The 18,746-nt window shown below is 40.9% G+C and overlaps 3 protein-coding genes across 6 annotated transcripts; all 3 read right to left on the reverse strand.

The window, feature by feature from the left end:
- Positions 1–5,085: 5,085 nt before the first annotated feature.
- Positions 5,086–7,505, reverse strand: LOC115737126 (WAT1-related protein At5g47470-like). The gene is made up of 7 exons (XM_030669123.2): positions 7,062–7,505; positions 6,896–6,961; positions 6,658–6,774; positions 6,061–6,280; positions 5,768–5,929; positions 5,482–5,633; positions 5,086–5,377 (listed from the first exon to the last, which is right to left on the reverse strand). The coding sequence occupies exons 1-7, from the start codon at positions 7,259–7,261 to the stop codon at positions 5,245–5,247; spliced, it is 1,050 nt and encodes a 349-aa protein (XP_030524983.1). The 5' UTR covers positions 7,262–7,505; the 3' UTR covers positions 5,086–5,244.
- A 4,885-nt stretch (positions 7,506–12,390) lies between these two features.
- LOC115737111 (protein NONRESPONDING TO OXYLIPINS 2, mitochondrial) lies at positions 12,391–15,292 on the reverse strand. Of its 4 annotated transcripts, none has more exons than XM_048285695.1 (4): positions 14,931–15,292; positions 14,629–14,747; positions 12,925–12,983; positions 12,391–12,720 (listed from the first exon to the last, which is right to left on the reverse strand). In XM_048285695.1, exons 1-3 carry the CDS (start codon positions 15,092–15,094, stop codon positions 12,958–12,960), a joined length of 309 nt encoding a protein of 102 aa, XP_048141652.1. In that variant the 5' UTR covers positions 15,095–15,292; the 3' UTR covers positions 12,391–12,720; positions 12,925–12,957. The 4 variants fall into 4 exon arrangements, 3 of the variants coding, with proteins under 3 accessions (XP_048141652.1, XP_030524949.1, XP_030524950.1); XR_004014977.2 differs by lacking the exon at positions 12,391–12,720 and adding an exon at positions 14,044–14,081 and having other exon boundaries at positions 12,774–12,983; positions 14,575–14,747; XM_030669089.2 differs by lacking the exon at positions 12,391–12,720 and having other exon boundaries at positions 12,774–12,983; positions 14,931–15,291.
- A 1,269-nt stretch (positions 15,293–16,561) lies between these two features.
- Positions 16,562–18,306, reverse strand: LOC115737019 (metalloendoproteinase 1-MMP-like). Its single transcript, XM_030668963.2, has one exon. The coding sequence runs from the start codon at positions 17,970–17,972 to the stop codon at positions 16,770–16,772; it is 1,203 nt and encodes a 400-aa protein (XP_030524823.1). The 5' UTR covers positions 17,973–18,306; the 3' UTR covers positions 16,562–16,769.
- Positions 18,307–18,746: the final 440 nt, after the last annotated feature.

The following is an 18,746-nucleotide window of genomic DNA, read 5'->3' on the forward strand; positions in this document are numbered from 1 at the left end:
TAGGATAAAGGTAGATAGGATTTTTACTATCCATAATATAAAAGTTATTTTTCTCGAATAATAAACTTCTTAAAATTAATAAAACTAAAATGACATTTGAATATATAATATTTGAATTATAATGTAAAAAAATCCAAAAAAAATATTTTTTTTATTCCTATTTTTATTTATATATTTGAATTTCTTTCTATCTTCTAATATAAACTCAATATATAAGCATTTATATTTATTACATATTTTAGGTATTCTAGTATTTTAGATGTATTAGTGTAGTTTACTATATTATAAAATCTTAACAATGGAAGAGGGCTAAAGAATAAAAAAATTAAAAAAGATAGGAAAAAATAATAAAAAATAAGCAAATAAAAATGAAATAGGCAAGAATGTCATGATAGATTATTACCATCTCCGTTTGTGCAATTTTTAGGTTCATTTACACCGATATACCGTTTATACCAAATAATAGACATGATAGGATACGAAAGTATTTGGCTTTATTACTGTTATTCACCAAACAACGGATATGATAAAGTAAAATCCCTGAATTTCACATCTTATTCTATCTAATTCTATCATGACCGAAACTGCAGATGACCAAACGTAGCCTTAGAGCAGAGGAGTATGATCAACCTAGTCACGGCCGGTTCGGTGGAACCGCCGGTTCCGTTCCAGGAACCGGAACCGGCCGTGAAAAATGGCGGTTCCGGGCCGGTTCCCGGGCCGGTTCCGGTTCCGGTTCGGAACCGCCGGTTCATTCCGATTCATTTTTAATAATAATTTTTAAAATAATAAATAATAAAATAAATATAATAAATTATAAATTATAAAATACAATTAAATTGTACATTGTAATAAAATATGGGAAAAAAAAGAGAGAAGGAATGAGCTTGAACTTAATGAATTATCATTAAGCGACCTACATATCTTCTTGGGGATAGAAGAATCAAAGCCCATGTAGTTCTTTTTACCTTTGAGAACCCCAACTTACCTCATCGTCAATCGTCGCTACCCGTTGTGGTACCCGTGGCGGTGGTATCTCCAACATCATCGCTAAAAAATTCGTGTTCACGATCTAACTCTTGGTGTCGATATTTCGCCCTCGTCCAATCGCCGACACAAGCTTGAGCTTCCACAGAGTCCGGGCTTAATCTTGAACGGCGAGAGTCCAAAATTAATCCTCCAGAATTAAATGCTTGTTCAACTGCAACCGTTGAAGAATGAGTTGCTAATATTTGACGAGCGATGAGGGCGAGAACTGGATACTCGATTTGGTGACTCTTCCACCACTTCGGGATTTCGAAATCCGTACTATGTTCTGCATCACGAAACTCAAATTGAGTGGTTAAATATTTTTCTAATTCAGAAATATTACCTATTGCCCCTTTTTGTTTTTTTTGCCTACTCTTAAGCATATTATACCCTCTACTAAGTGAACTACCACCTTCGCTACGTGAGGCAGTAGATTGTAAAAATCCAGAATCACTTAAACCATATCTACTACAAAATTCTCCATATAATGCTACTATAGATTCTTTAACATGTCCTAATATATTTAAAATATCTATTGAATCATCCAAATGTAAACAATCATGATAATACACATTCAAATAATCTTGTAAACCGTCTAATTTAATGCGTGGATCAAAAACAATACCAACTAAATAGACAAGAGGAATTTGCAAATAATAATGCAACCATTTTTCTCGTATTACTAAAATAGTTTGACCTAATTCGGTATCTTTTTCATATTCACTAAAAACACTACTAATATTAACACACTCTATTAAAAATAAATGCGTTGTAGGATAATAAATACCAGATAAAGTCTTAGTAGCATCATTAAAAATTTTCAAAATATCTAAAATTTTCTTGCAAACGTCCCAATGTTGAGGAAGTAAAGTAATTTCGGGAATATTTTGTGAAATAAACATACATAATAAATCTTTATATTCAAAAGTTTGCCGAAGCAACTCGTACGTAGAATTCCAACGAGTCGGAATATCTTTTGGAAATCTTCTTGGCCTTCTCCCATTTTGTTTACAAAATTTTCCCCATGATTTCATACATTGGGGACGACTCCATAAAAATTTAATTGCACTTTTTATTGGGGCGAGAGAAGTGTCAAGAGTTCGTAAACCATTTTGTACACATAAATTTAAAACATGACAAGCACATCTAATGTGAAAAAATTGTCCGCCAAAAGTGGGTTTGCAAATATTTTCTAATTCGGGAATAGAAGCGGTATTTGCGGCGGCATTATCAAAACCAATTGAAAATACTTTATTTATTAAATTATATTCTTCTAAAACTTGCCTAATTATTCTATAAATATTATAAGCCGAATGGCTTTCATCAAAAACTCGGAATGCAATAAGTCTTTTTTGAATCATCCAATTGTCATCTATCCAATGACACGTGACACCCATATAAGAATGAATTTGCCAAGGATCACTCCAAATATCGCTACCTATATGCACACGTCCATTGAATTCGCAAAAAATTTTGCTAAAGATTTTTTTCCTTTTTTATAAAGATGAAAAACTTCGCGTTTAAGAGTATTTTTTGGAATAGTTGGCGCTTGCGGAACCAACGCAGTATTTATCAAATATTTCATATTAAAATTTTCACCAGTATTAAACGGAGCATGATCAAGGGCAACATATTCACCTAATGTTTGTTTATAAAGTGCTTCAATGAAACGAAATAAAGGATGAGGCTTAGAAGTGGCGTACCCGGAAATTTGTTGTTGCGTATTGTCGATCCCCGCTTGCGTTGGATGTTTTTTCGTCAAATGCCGACGGAATGTTCCGTAGCCGTCTCCTTTCGTGAATTTATAAGTTTGCGAATAATATTTACATTTTACATTATACTTACCTTCGACTTCATCACGTACCTTGTCGAAGTGTAGCCACAAGTCCGATGTATTATCTCGGCCCTTCCGTTCCGGCTCATTTGCCGTTGACGTTTCTTCGACACTAGTGGGAGGATGAAGACTTTCTTGTGTTGGGATGTGCTCGACGTTCGGAATCGGGACATAGTTGATATTATCGTCGTCGTCTTCCCAACTTGCATACTCACGAGGATCGTATTCATGAATGGGATACTCGGAATCTCCCATAGCCATCTTGCCCTTGTCAGCATTTCTGCTTCCACTTGCCATTTTTGAGAGAATTGATCGGAAATCCGATTGAGAGAATTGAGTCGGGATTGAGAGAATTGGGAGAATTTGAGCGATTTGAGAGGATTTCGGAGAGAATTCGAGAGATTGTTCAGAGAATTTGTGACAAAAATGAAAGGGGAAGCATATGCATTTATAGGCAAGAATCATTTTTTTTTTTTTTTTTATTTTTTAAAATGGAAAGCAACGGCCAAATTGGCCGTTGCACGTTGGCAACGGCCCAAAGTCGCGAGCGGGGGGGGTGGGGAGGGGGGCCCGGGGAGAGAGCCCAACGGCTCTCTGCCCCGGGCCCACTTTTTTTTTTTTTTTTTTTTGCGGCGGTTCGGAACCGGCCCGGAACCGTGGGCCCGGTCAACGGGCCGGTTCCGGGCCCACGGGCCCAAATGGCCCCCTCTAGATCAACCTTTAGCAAAACTTATGGTGACTCCTCTCAAATCCAAATCATCATTGTATACATCGTGTTCAAACAAGTCAGCTCCGCGCGAGAAGTTCAACAGCAAAGGCAATCGTTCAAGGACTTCGTATTCGAAGTCGAACCCATGAATTTTCCAGGGTACAAGTTTGAAACTTCGGGTTTCGAAGCACCCGTTACTTGTCTGCACATGTTCTGCTTGGCAAGATGTGGAAAAGATACAGATGCTTGGCGATGATCTGGTTTCAGCTAAACAATATACATGGTGATTTTTGTCACACCACTGAAATAGGAAAGCTCCACAAGTTTCTCCTTGTTCACATTGCATTTACACGGCAAAATGTCACGTGTATCATCGAAATACAGTTTAAAAGCTTATTCAATCTAACTAATCGTTGGAAAATGACATAAATGATTCTGAAATTTGGTCCAATCACCGGTGTCTTCCTTAAATTTTTAATTTGTTTAATGCGATTCTTGAACTGTCGGTACAAATTCAATCTAGTTTTTAAACTATATGAAAGAATTCAACGTGAAATACTCAGAAGATTAATGGCAAGTAGAATTTAAAATCATCCGAGGCTATATGATTGGGGTGGAAATTTTCCCTGCTTTTAGCAGGCAGGAGCAGTGCTTTCTGCAGACATGCTGCCTCTTCACCCTTCACGCGAGAAAGTTCTGGTTTCGTTAGTTTTTGTATGTTGCATCTCTTCAGTACGGACCATATTCAATTTGGATTAAATTTCTCTCCTGTTTCCCATCATGAAAGTTCTGCAAAATAAATAATCAAATGCAATTGCCCAAAAAAAAAAAAAAAGTAGTTGTGTTTGCAGCCAAATTCCCATCATTAAAAAGTGGCGTGGGAGTTATTTCTTTACAGAGAAGGGCTGGTGATAGATGGATTTAGGTTCTGGAGATGTTGCAACCGGCTGATATTATTTCAAATGTCAACAAGGGGTTGAATGAACTGATCTAAATATGATTTCTGTCTCGTAATTTGGTACAGATTCTGATTCAAGAGTTTTCAATCAACTTTTGTATCGACGGGAATCGACTCAAACTCGATCATAAATATGACTGTTTTTCCCATTCGATAAAGATGGGGCTTTTAGGCGAGTTTGGCTATTGGTACATCAGAACGTCATGAGTTAGTTCGGTTCCTATTTACCACCATTGGTTGACACTAGAGCAGAGCTCGTTGGAGCCAATCCTAGTACGAGACGATTGGGTTAGGCCACTTGCACCGAAATTCCTCTAGGACCGTCTTAAATCCCCTGGCCCAACGCCATGCATGATGAACGCCTGGGCCAGACCGACCGGCTTAGCTTATCGGCATTCCGCCGCAGATTCGCCCATTGATCATGTCCAAGATGAATCCCATAAACGACCCTCATCAACATTTCCCTCACAAAGAAGCAGGTTCCTGAGCAACTCTCTGTTAAAGATTCATGGAGGAGGTCACAGTAGAGCAACTGCTACTGCAGAATCACCAATGTCTAGAACAGGAGGAGTAGATACATTGACATGCACAAGAAAGTCACACATGATACACCAGATGGTTTCCACAGCAGGCAAAAGAAGCTGCTCTTTCTTCCTACAACCAAAATGCTGGAGAAAAAGAAGATGCTTTCGCAAAAATCCACATCTTCGTTTCTCAACTCAGAAGTGGCTTCTCCGCATCCGACCTACTCTCTGAGCAATCTTCTTCATTCGGGTGATAATCCTCTTTCCCTTTTGCCCAAAGCACGAAGTACAGGCCGGTAAACATAAGGACCATGCCGGCGAGGCTGCATTAGCAGCTAGGATCAGCTCGATTCAAACCAGCATGCAATTTCAATAAGTTTGAGAATGAATTCTATGGGGCTAATTATAACGGTGCTTTAGATCTCACCTTGGCATGTGGATCGTGTCTCCAAATGTTATGGCTGAGTAAATAACAGTGCAGACGGTGGCGATGGGGCTAAACATAGAAGGAAGGACCGCCCCTCTCTTTTTTATGGCCCAGGCAGTGAAGCCTACGCATGATCCGCCAATGGCACCACCCTGCACATTTGAGAATTTCGTGATGCCCCAGTGACAAAAGAAAGAAAGGGCAAAAACAGAACCATGCGGCGCATAATGTTTGCATATGTTTCCGAGAAGTATTCAGGGAGAGTAAGACCGAAGTTGCGACTGACCAGAAAAGAGAAGGTGACCAACTTGCCGAAGCTCAGAAACGGCCAGCCATTGTCCAATTTGTGGTCTTCAAACAACTGAACAGCTGCAGTCATAATCGAACCGATCAAGGACATGATTGCGCACATGGAGATCGGTGCTGGAAAGTCGGCCAAAGTGACTGCCTGCGAAGCCGCAGAAAGCAAACAAGGGAAAAAGAGATGAGTAGGCTGAATTTGGAATCCTTACAAGTTTGTCTAAGGACCGAAACAAATGTCGATTGAAGTAATGCAACAGCACTTTAGCAGAAATATACCTGCAGGATTGCATTGATTGACAGGACAAAGGCCGCTGCAATAAGATAGAAGCAACCGATTATCATTTGTCGGTTGAAAATCATATCTCTCAAGGGAGATGAGCGGGGCGCCTCCTTCGCAGCACTGCATAGGCTCATTGTGACAGCGCCCGAAACACACACCACCGTGCCTAATATCTTGACCTTGCTGTACAAGCAACTCAGCTCAACTTTCTCCATCCTGCACAAGCAGGAGCATTTCCAATTGAATAACACAGAACCCGATAACAGTACTGAAAGCCGCGATATTCCTGTAAATAATCGCTCCATCCATCAATATCCACTGATTGATCGTGTGCACGCTTAATCCACAAGATAAAATATTTTCTTAGAACGATCTTCTGTGGGATGGATTTGCTCAAAGATGGATTAAATCTATGTTTTTGACAAGAACCCTAGTAAGAACAATCTTGGTAGAACAATACAGTGAATCGTGCTAAAGTAGTATCAGCAGCTCATGCTAAAGCAACTAAACCAGTAGCCGAAAAACTAGTACTGGGACTATCGCAAAGCCTAAGTGAAAATTGCGAAAGAAACCCCAGGTAGAAGGTAGGATACCTAGTAATCCAAGCGATGACGAAGATAAGCCCAGGAGCAAGGTTTGGCATGGCGGTTGCGAGAGCCGGTGATGTGAATTTGATCCCCTTCATTAACAGAGTTTGGAACAGAGTCACCCTGACCCAGAAGTTGGAAAAACAGAAGGAAGAAAAATTAACAGATTCATTAATTTGATCATATTCACATAGGTGAAACATGAACTTCAAGTTGATATGAGGTTGCAAAGATGCCGAAATACCCTGAGAAGGAGATGAGAACAAGCTGAACCATCAACCTCAGGCTGAGCTTCTTGGGCCACAAGCTCCTGGAACATGAAGAACAATAAGAGATCAAGCGTCATTCTCACAAAGCACAAATGCGCGCAGAGAGACAGAGAGAGACGGAGAGAGAGAGAAAGATGATACCTTTCAAACGAGAAGGCAATGGGGGAGAGAATAAGGAAGGTGGCAAAGGAAGAGAAGTAGGCAAAAGTGAGAGGTTTGAGGCCAAGGGACATGAGGTAGCTCAGCATCACAGAGTTGATCGCATACACGACCTGAATCCCGACCAAACCCCCAATCACTCCCACTTCTTCCACCACCTCTTTCCTCTTGTACCACTCCATTGGTCTCTCTCTCTCTCTCTCTCTCTCCACAACAATAACAGAGAAGGAGAAGAACAAGCAGCAGCTACTGTAGAAAACTACGGGGAAGAGATGAAAAATTAGGAACTCCCGGGGCACAAGCACAACAGCTAGAGGGGACAGGAACAACCACCTCCAATGTAAAACTCAGCAAATAAATGGGAAGAAACAGAGGTTGTCCTGTTTGGCATGTTTTTGATAGTGATTGGAAGACTCTCTTTTATAGGCAAATGATGGAGAGGGGTTCTTTAAAGAAACAAATCAGATCTGGTATAAGGAAATGAACGAGAGGGTTAATAAAGAAGCAAATCAGATCATACGTTGTAAGAAAGAAAATCATCTAATCAATGCAAGTCATGGTTCTAACTTGAGATTGACCAGTGTCAAAAACATAAACACCTGGTTCTAATCAATGCAAGTCATGGTTCTAACTTCAGATTGACGACATGTTGCATTTTCTTTCTCATCACGTGTAAAATGGAAAGATAGCATATTTAATGGAAATGCTACCTGAATTAATTCGAAAGGTCTCGACTTTTTCAGAGCAGGTCCGAATCAAATAGCAATTATTCGAAGCACTTCTTTTTATTTTTACACTACTCTGAAAATTCAAAGACTCGACGGCATAGGTATATAAAATACATGATTTCCACTAAGCAGAAAACTTATGGTGGCTTTAACTTTTTAATTCCGAAAAAAATAAAATCAAAGTTAAAAAATTCAATTGAATCATCCATAAGATCCCAAGTACCTGGATTAACCCGAATTCTTTTTTTTTTTCTTCTTCCAGTTTTCCTTGTCTTTCTCTTTCTACAGAGCTACGATCACAGCGCAATCAATTTGAAGATCAATTTAAATTGGTAATTGAAAAATTTGTAAGCATTGTCAGTAAAAAGTATAAAACCATAAAATTCATGGAATGCGCTTGATTCAATCGAATCAAATTCAAAAAGAACGCACACGACATGAATTCACCAGAAACTCGCTTACATGACGATCGAATTTCGAAAATTGGAATGAAAGGAACATGAGCTGCGTGCGTGCTCATTGCCATCCGGCGCCACAACAATGACCGGAACCTAATTCGTTAATGGCGGACTTTACCAATTACCATCATCATCGGGAGAGAATTCATTGTTATCCGGCAAATCATCCTACTCCTCCTCCTCGTTGATGACCTCGCCTTCGACATTTCCTTCATAATTGCTCTCCATCGATTTCTCGCTCGTGATACGGCGTGAACGACAACCGAAGCTCGCCCACGATTTTGCTTGAGAAGACACGCAGAAGCCGAGTATAAAAATAAGGTTGCGCAAAAAATCTGAACTTAAAATTGATCCAAAATTTGATTAGAGCATGAACGACCTGATTATTAGTAATCGCACTTATCCTTAAGATTGTTATAGAAAACCGTCGAAAAAAAAAACGAAAATATAAAAGCAAATATCAGAGGAGTGTAAGCAATGTTTTTAACAATAATTCCGTTCCTCGAAATACGAAATTTGATGCGACAGGCTCTAGGGGCTGTCCTCTCAAGAATAAATAAAGAGAATTTGAAATTCTATGAACACTCCAGTAAGTAATCGAAAAAAAAAAAAAAAGAGGGAGAATTTCTTATTTTTGACATGTTGCGATCGAGCATTAATAAATAAAAAAGCAAATCAAATCGGAAAGACTTTAACTTTTTTCTTTTTCTTTTTTTTTGGTCGAAACGTTTTTTTTCCTCTTAAACAGTAGAAATAAATATCCAGCCGCTATAAAGGACACTGGTGTGTCCAAGAGCCTGTCTTCTCTTTTCACGAATCAAAGCTTTCCAGTTTTTTATCTCCCATTTTGCTTCTCTCTCTCTCTCTCGATTATGTATCTATCGTAACGAAAATTTAAAAGTCATGCTATCTTGAGACATTTTGCAAAGCACCTGATAAGTAAATAATTAGTTACACAACAATAATACAAGGCAAATCACTCTATCGAAAATTACAAACTTTTTCTGACGTAAATTCTAACGAGTATCTTGAGATATTGCTGAATTTCAATTCGAATTCTCGATGATCGAGACTAAGAAGTGTTTAACACGAAAGTTTCAATAATTGATGTGTGCTACGATTTTTACGTCACATAATCCCATTTTGGGATTTATTTTCGAATCGAGAGCAAACTTTCTTCAGTCTCGCCATGTAAAACGTTTGCCACCCTTTTTTTTTTGTGTGGAAATAACGAGATAATTACCAAATAAAGTTATTATTTCGGTAAATGTCATAGAATAACAAAATATATATAATAAAAAAAAGACAGTATAAAATTGTGCACGAGGGGATAAAACGGCGTTAATTATTTAATCTGACGGATCCGAAGAAGCAGGACACCCCCGTTTTTCATTCCCCGCCCGGTTCCCTTCCCTTATCCAATTCCTCAAATTTGGCGATCGACACGTGTCGAGTTCTCGAGTTGATTACGTGGCGAGAATGTTCTTTGCGCTGCCAGAGTACGCCACCGCCAGGTGTGTTTCTGGCTTTCGGTTCCCGCCGTGCCGCCCACCGATTGCTACCTCCAAATATTCCCTTTTTTTAATTTCATTTTCCCTAATAATTTTCCCCAACATAGAAACAACGAAAGTCAATATAATTTATTCGATCTGTCGTACGTAAGTTTTTGCATGTCACGGTTCAGTCGGTGTCGGGACGATGGCGAAGCTGATGTCTGCAAGAACGCAGCGAAGGAGAGAGGATGTTACGAGTGGTGTCTCATATTCCACGAACTCTCGGGGCGACAATAATCCTTTCTTCAAAAGCCATCTCATGCAACTTTCATGCATTAGGATACGTTTCGGTCGTGAACGAGTATCATTTGACAGATTCTCGGATTCGCAATTTCCCATTCTTTCGCAATGAAATGCATTAGGATACATTTCGGATCCCCGGAAGAGATGATGAACCACTTTCTTAATCTGGGAAAAATAGCACGGAGAATGGGATTGGATTGCAAGCTATTTACCTTTTTTTTTTTTTTTATCGGAATAAGCTGTTCACCCTTTATGGAGCAATTATTTGCACTAGAATGTGGCGATATAGGAATGCAAAGTTACATTTGTCGGACTATTCCAGTTCTTTCCCAGGCGGTTCAACTGGTCATGCAAGATTTCATGGAATATGCAAATATCTTTAGGAAGGAGAAAAGAGTTGAGTTAAGCGAGGAACCAGATTCTGGTGGGGCAAGGACAAACTCTTGGATTCGAATCAAGAGTTAAAGTTTAATGTAGATGATGCTTGGAAGGATAACAAAGGGACCATAGGTATTATAGCAAGATCGGATGGAGGCTCAATTGTTCAAGCATGGACAAGACGAGGAAGATGGAACTGCCCAATGAAAGTAAAAGCCGCAGCTCTTCTTCTCGCTTGCAATGTTGCTCAATCTCTCGGCATCCACAAAGCAGCCTTTGAAAGTGATTGCAAGTTGTTAATTGATGCAATTCAACATAAGAGTCTTTGCCCTTAGTGCACTCATCATTTCGTCTCGGACTCTCGTCTTCTTCTAAGCAACCACCAAGGATGGAGATTGAAGTAGACTGGTAGCTTGCAAATTGGGCTCCTCATCATATAGGAACTACATATTCTTCTTTTTTTTTAATGATCCCCATCTAGAGTAAAAAAGATAGTGGTAATAGAATCTTCTTTAATCAATCATCTTAATGTACATTCTTTGTCCTCCTTGTAATATTTGCACTGCTTTGATGGAATGGAAGTATTTTTTTAGCAAAAAAATAAAAAATAAAAATATGTTTTCAAAGCTTTGTGTTGGTATTTTATGGCTGTCTAATTGAAAAACACAGAGCTTTTAAGATTGTCCTCAAACAACATTCGAGCTACATTGCCGCTAAAGCGAGATGCTACGGATCATGGACGCTCGCCGACAGCTCGAGAAAGCGTCGAACAAGAGGGGAAGTAAGATCATTGAGATCTATTGTCCATCGGGTTTCAGCGCACGAACGAATCAGACCCACATGCAGAATTCGGAAGGACCAAAAAAGGAGAGCAAAGAACAAGCCAAAAAGATGCTAAATCGTCTTTAAAATCTGCTGGGGAAGACATATTTCATAGAGAGGTCGAATCGAGAGGAGACAACCTACCCAACGTTCGACCCCACGTCCGTTGTTGCGGATCGAATCCCCCTCGAAAGAATCTAGACGCACCCACTAACGCTCCTTCAAAGTCTCTGGCTCATCTTCATTACTCCCTTTCGATTCGCTGGTCATTTTCCACCACCATCCTGTGGAACGAGAATGACTCGTCTCAAATTTGAAAATTTTTGACGGTGAAGGGTTCTTCAGATCAAATTCGATGCCGATTCTAGATTGAGCATGGATCGGTCATTGAGGCGGATCTGGAAGAACCGAGCAAACTTTTTTGTCAACCGGACAACATCAAATCGAAGGGAGAAATCAAGAACCCTCGCCCTCAAGAAACAGGAAGAGCAAGAAGACAGGGAGCACGTCAAAGGGCTCTCGACATTCCAAAAGCAAAAATGCTGGAGCGTAATGGATTGCCACACAGCCCGATCGGAGGCTGACTAGCTTTTAGATGGATTTCTCGCCAGTGGCCAGTCTACTTTCCACATTGGCCCAATAAGAAAGAAATCGTTCCTACAGAATCATCTCAAGGAGCCGTTCTTGCGTTACCCCTGCAATAAAAATTGACATCCCATAACCCCAAGATGAGAGACAAACGGGCGACAATCGAACGTCTTCGCTGAGATTGATGTTATGAAGGAAAACTCCTACCCAGGGAGGAATGTGCGGAGTTCAAAAGTTAGATTGCCCGGAATAGATATCCGATAATAGATAGAAATAGCAATGGTGCGATTGCGTTAAGGAACAAACCAACTAGGAAATTCGACCGGACAGTTCGACAAGCTGTCATGCTGCAAGGCACAGCAGGCTAATTATTTGCTACGGCCCTTTGAATCTCGGAATTAGTAAAATGGCGTATCATAGCAAAGTGATCCGAAATATTAAGTTGCCTTTCTTTTTGCGGCTAGGCTATTAAGTTGTCATAATGTTGCATTTCTTGGCCTCCCAGCAACCGCGCGGATCACACGAGCAAAGCTCTAAAAGCATAAGCTAAGACTGGAAGTGTAAATGGAGCAAACTCAACAAAATATGCAAAATTATGACATAAATTTTTATGTAAAGTGACAATTCGAGAACCTCAAGCTAATGAAGATCCTATCACACCATTCTTGTTTGTGCAATAAAACGATAGTTAAGTATTGAATCTCATCTCTCAAAAAACAGTACTGAATCTCATCTGACATGCTTAAGAGGGATTTCAAAAGTCCATGGTCACTCCGATACTGTAATTTCTACTTTTACATGCCGAAAACCCCATGAAACTATAGCAACTGTATCAGAAAATCGCAGAAGTGGAAATTGCATCCTTCTTTCTCTGTACTTTTAAGGAAATTCAATTACATGATAACGTCGAAAAATAAATATCTGTAGAGAAACAAAGACCATCTCTAATTACTTATTCAAGGTTTTCCAGTTTCTGTCAGTGAGGGGAACAAAATCAACGAGTTTTCAAAAAATATCTCATAGGAAGCAATTGATATCTCAAAAGAGAATTCCCTGGTTTACAACAAAAACTCACTTTCCAATGACAAGTCTCTTCTTCAAGCAGAGGTCACCTTGGAACTGATAGACCGAGCACTAAAAGAAAGAAAAATAAAGACAGGTATCAGAGCCCATTCCAGGAACTAGGCACACTTAAATCAAATGTTCAAGACAAACATCAGAATAATAATCAATATCGGACGGTCCTTACGTTGTGCTTGTTATCCAAGTTTTCGCAGAAGTACCAATCATAACATTATAAGCATCTTATCATTAATATCCCAATATTGAAGACATTGCCAAATGGCTACAGAATTGTTCTCTAATGTCCCATGTTAAAAGCATTGCCAAATGGGTACAGAATTTTCATCAAATATCCATAAACTAACAAGAGAAAAATCTAATATTTTGAGGATCATCATCCTCAAAATGGCGAAGAATAAACTAATGTGGGTCCACCGCTTGAAACAGCATCCCTTTACGTACCATCAATTCCATCTGGGAAAAGGAGAACTTTTTTGTCACAGGAACTAGAATACTAAGAACTCAATGTATGAAAGAGCCAAAACTAAATCAGCGAATCATTCTATAGGCACTCTAGAAGCCAGGCCACTACATGAAAGACTCCACCTACATTGATCATTGGTGCTTTGCTGATTCTTATTATGCATTCATTGTTCCTGTAATTAAATCATCATCAATCTGAATTACCAAAGAAATTTGTTCATTATGTAACATTTAACTTACCCGTGTATACATCCCAAAACAAAAAAAAAAGAATAAATAAATAAATAAGAAGAACAAACCCAAAATCACAAAAAAAAAAAAAAAAAAACCCTCAAACTCACATGGTAGATTTGGGTTTCATTCGACCAATCCTTCATCAAATCCTTCAACTGTATAAATATTCACATATTCTTTCGCAAAGGATCCAAAACTCCCTCATGAGGGAGTCATGAGACACGATAATTGCCTAAAATCTATTGTGAGAATGAATTCTTTTAGTCAAAGCACACATAACCATAGTAGGAAGAAAGAACTCAATGAAGCAAATTCCATCGTCCTTCATCCCAACTATAACAGCAGGTGCAGTCAAAATCCTATAAGCACTCGTGTAAAACAACAAAAGGATCAAAATGGGCAAGTTCTGAAGTACCATTTCTTTCAAGTTCAACCATTCAGAACATCATGTGCCTGCAGGGACCAAATATTCCAATTAGATGCTATAAGTATCCTATCCTTTATTCAATGCGCATCTGCCTGAGAAATAAATTAATTTATTCTCGACGAGTTCATCAAAATTCCATGACAGCAAGAACGGCTTAATCATTTGTCTCTCAAGCAAATGAAGACGGAAAACCACCGAGAGAGGTCGTGAATAGCACACTAATCTAAATGCTTCATCTCACAAGAACAGGTTGGTTGGTCAGGCAAAATCATGATTTAGCCGAATGCTAATGATCCCAATCTCCACAGTTGACAACTGTGGTATGAGTCCTACTCAATATCATATACTCTCGATTACCTAAATTCCATTAAGGAAAATTTCCTAGATAGAGAAGGCATGACTAGTATCAACAGAGCCTAAGGGATATAACCTGACGAACAACAACCACTTGAGAACATAAAAAGCATCAAACACATAAAAAATAGTAGGCAAAAGCCAAAGGAAAAAATAGCTACTCACACGAAAAAACACAAAATTCATATTAGAGGCCTGGAGAGGTGCAGCAGAGAGTACCCTGGGAGAGCGCTCGGCAACTCCTAGACGTCGTGCTCAAGCAAGACGTCAACCGCGCTGCCGACACCGCGCTATGCAGCGGCAACAGCGACTGCACGCACGCAAGCTCCGCCGGCAATCTAAAAATTTCACAACAGCAGCGAATCGAACAGCGATTAATGGAGAGTGTCCATCGAGCACGACAGCGGAATACATAAAATTCAAAAGACATCCAATCAGAATGAAATACGCCGCGAGGAACGCATGACGAAGCAGAATACGCGATTCCACGAAACAGCATTTCTAGAGAGAGAGAGAGATGCCTGGAAGAGAAGAAACAGCGGAGCGGAGAGGAAGTCGACCGGGTAGGGAGAGGAAGTCGAGAGGAGGCAGATCCGAGTTGGGGAGAAGTACGGACGCTCGATCTGAGGGCCGGTCCGAGGGACGTTGAAGCTCTCTGCATCGCTCTGTTGCAAGCAGACGCCATTAACGTTGAGCCTTCGCTAAGGAATCTACAGCTTCGCAGGGTTGAAATCAGCCAAACCGTTCGTCCCGTGGCAAATTGGGAAATGGCGGACTCCTCTTCGTCTGCGCGCGAGAGGTTTAGGGTTTTGACAGACTTGGGTGGAGCAGATCGGAACCGAGCGGGCTGAAGCCGGGCCGGGTCGACTTGCCGGATGTTCGGGTTTGTTTCGATTGAAGCGTTGAAGACGGAAAAAAAATTATATATATATATATATATACACATACATACACACATATACTTAAACTTTAGCAGAACATGTAATTTAGTCCATAAATTTTTAATTTATTTAATATGATCCATAAACTATTAATAAATGTACAATATAGCCATTTCATATTTGCTCAAATGACAAATCGGACATTATTTAATAATGCGTATTATCATATGTGAAGTTGGATTTTTAGAAATGATGGGGCAACATAACCATCTACTTTAGAAGAGAAAAAAAAAAACATTAAGAGCATTAACATAGTTATCGTTATCCGATGATATAAATTATTACATCTGGAAGAATGTTTTGCTTGGATAATCCACGTGTGACTTTTTTTATTGTATGTGGTTCAAACTTTAACGGATTAGAAGTCACATTGGTAGATTCCATTAACTTGAATCATGATAAATGAGACATTGGAAAATTTTCATATAGTATAGGGAATAGATCGAACACTTAACAATTTTTCATCGAACGATTTAAAGACGGCATAACTCATGGAATCAAAATTTATGGACCATTTATATTATTGTTCTTTTTTTTTTTTTTTTGCCATGTGGTCGTCGTACTACATATTGATAGTATTAATGATTTAACCTTACGATGAGGTCGCTTAATGGTATGCGGAAAAGCAATGTTTAAACTAATGATGATTTCAGGACATACAAAAAGGCTATCTGAAAGCCAATTAATTATTTGTTTTACGTGGTAAAATTGTGCAATCTTTTGCATCGGAGAATGAGATGTTTGAGTAAGTATAATCGACGATCGCGTCCCATTTCACCCCCGCAGTCAAAGGACTAATACCGTATTGGCATGCAACCAAGCGAGAAAAATAATGCAGAAGAGAAGAATTGAGGAATTTCTGTATAGTTCGATGTATTTAGAAAAGAGAACATGGAAACTATTTATAAACTTTTATCGGATAGCTATTCAAGGTAACATGTCAATCAAGATATACGCACAATCTTGAAATAGGGAGAATCAACATGATTAGCAAAATAACTCTAACATAAGAAATCAACATAGAGAAATCCCGATTTTACGTAACACAACCCAAGCACAAAGGGCGTTTTGTCGAACCCTTCTTCGGGAGAAGAGATTACTATATTTTCGCGAGGAGTTTCGTGCACATAAAATTTAACAAAACAAGAGGTCTAACGTACCATGAATACCTAAAAGACTAAACGCGTCATGAATCATAGAATCCAAGCTAGAAGAAAAAAAAATGGTGTATTCACTAATAATGCGAGAACGAATTAGGGAGGCCCGAAGCATTCTCTCACCTCCACACGTGTGAAATCCTCTGTAGCTTTTTTCTATACCTCCTGATGTCAAAAAGAATAATGAAATCCCCCCCAAAAGAGAAGAAAGGAAAGGAAAGGAAAGCTAAGCTAAGCCAAGCAAAGTGGCCACATATTATCTTCAGCACAAGCAGAAGAAGACGACGACGATGACGATGGGCACCAAATGTGGCAAAGGAGCAGTCCACTCTGACAACCTCGTACCCAAGCCCACGGAGTGGTCCGAGGAGGAGGATTTCTCAGATTCCAAGAAGGAGCTCAGCTTGAAATTCGGGTTCGACCCGTACAAGGCCTGCACGCCGTCCACGTCATCCATCCTGAGGTCCACCTTCCTCGTCCTCGGGCTCAGGCTCGGGTACATCACGGCCTCCGTCACCGTGGAGTGAGCCAGCCCGAGCACGTGCCCGATCTCATGCGTCGCCACCGTTTCCAGGTCCACGGCCACCCTCGACTTCTCCCTCTCGAAGTCCACGGCCCACGTCTCCGCCGCGTCCAGGTGGAACCTCCCGTTCTCCGGGGAGAACGCGTGGGCCAGCACCCCCAGCACCCCGTCGAACGGCTCGCCGTCGCCGTGGTCCCCACGGTAGAAGCCGATCCGGACGTCGGCCGCCTCGTAGTCCTCGACCTCCTCGAAGCTCATGGGGATCACCGCAGCCCACCTCGCGAAGGCCCTCCCGAAAGCCGCCCTCACCTCGGCCGTGCTTAGGTAGCTGATCATGTTGCTGGGTGAGAACGCGTAGGTCAGTGTCGCGGGAGCTCCCCGGGCCCACCTCGGCCTGCCGTAGAAGTACGCGTAGTGGCGGGTGGTGTGGAGCGCGTGGGAGGAGGAGGTGGTGGCGTCGCTCACGCCACACCTCGGCGTCGTGATCGCGGACATGGTGCTGGAGTCGAGCTGGCCCGTGACTGGTAGCCCAAGCCGCGTCTGGTATGCGATCAGGGCAGATTGGAGCTCCCCATCGAAGACGTCAGTAAAGTTGGAATCCGGGCCCGAGAGGTAGCCGAAGAGGTTGAAGTACCTCTTGAGCTCCGACATGCCGGCGACTTCGGCCCCCTTGCCGGCGTCTAAGAACCTGGCAAAGCCGTGCCACGTGGCGTTCTCGGCTCTCGCGGCTAACCCGGGCGCGGGGTCCGGGAGGACCCTGGCGGTAGAGCCAGGGCGAGAGAGCAGAAGGAAAAGGAAAGCGAGGGAGGAGAGGCGATTGAAAGATCGATGCATGGCTTTTGGATTTTGGGTACGTGGTGTTTGTCTCGCGCTTAGCTTTTCGTTTTGGACTCTTTGAAGGGCTTGGGACGGCACGAAGGAAGAATTTTTCATTGGGGGCATCGGAAATAATTCGAGGACGACTCGAATGGTTGAAACATGATCTGACGAATCTGGGTGACGCTTTGGTAGATGAGAAGGAAGCACAAGAAATGACTTCAAGAGAGTTCTATGAAAGATCTCTGTCTCCGAGGGTGTTCATGGTGGGTCAACCAACTCGAGTCTCCGGTCTGCTCGAGTACTTTTTGCCTCCCATGGGTAGACTTTGAATTTGTCGCGCTGAGCTTGAGATGAGACATCTTTTGTGCGTTCAAAAACCGGGAGACTCTGTTTATGTGGTGATCTTGTGTCGCGTGATTGGTCGGGTTTAGTTGAGGCTTACTACGTTGGTTGACCAAATTTAGGGGGTTCCAATATGTACTCCCCCGTTTTCCATTTCCAAAGCGAAATCGCTTTCCAGCGAGCATGTCGTGCGTTAAACTTGTTACTCACGACAATCCCATTGATCTTTGACTTGCCTTGCGCATGTGAAGAAACGTTGATTTACTTGTTCAGGAACTGGAAAAAAATGCAGAGATCCTGATGGGGGTTAGGGACGCTAGTTATGCATGAACTCCGACGTATTCATACGAAAACAGACGGACGTATCCATGTCTTTGTATCTACATAGAAGTTCGACCTAACATGCTCAAGTAAACTATGAGCTTACATTAATTAGATTTTATAAAATCATCTCGTAGTATGAAACACAACTTCAAAAACCATGGCATAATTTATCGACTCTTTTGACAATGATCGCGATTTGACGCATTATCCAAAAGCATAGCAGTTCACCCT

The sequence above is a fragment of the Rhodamnia argentea genome, chromosome 9, assembly GCF_020921035.1.
Source record: "Rhodamnia argentea isolate NSW1041297 chromosome 9, ASM2092103v1, whole genome shotgun sequence".
Taxonomy (NCBI): domain Eukaryota; kingdom Viridiplantae; phylum Streptophyta; class Magnoliopsida; order Myrtales; family Myrtaceae; genus Rhodamnia; species Rhodamnia argentea.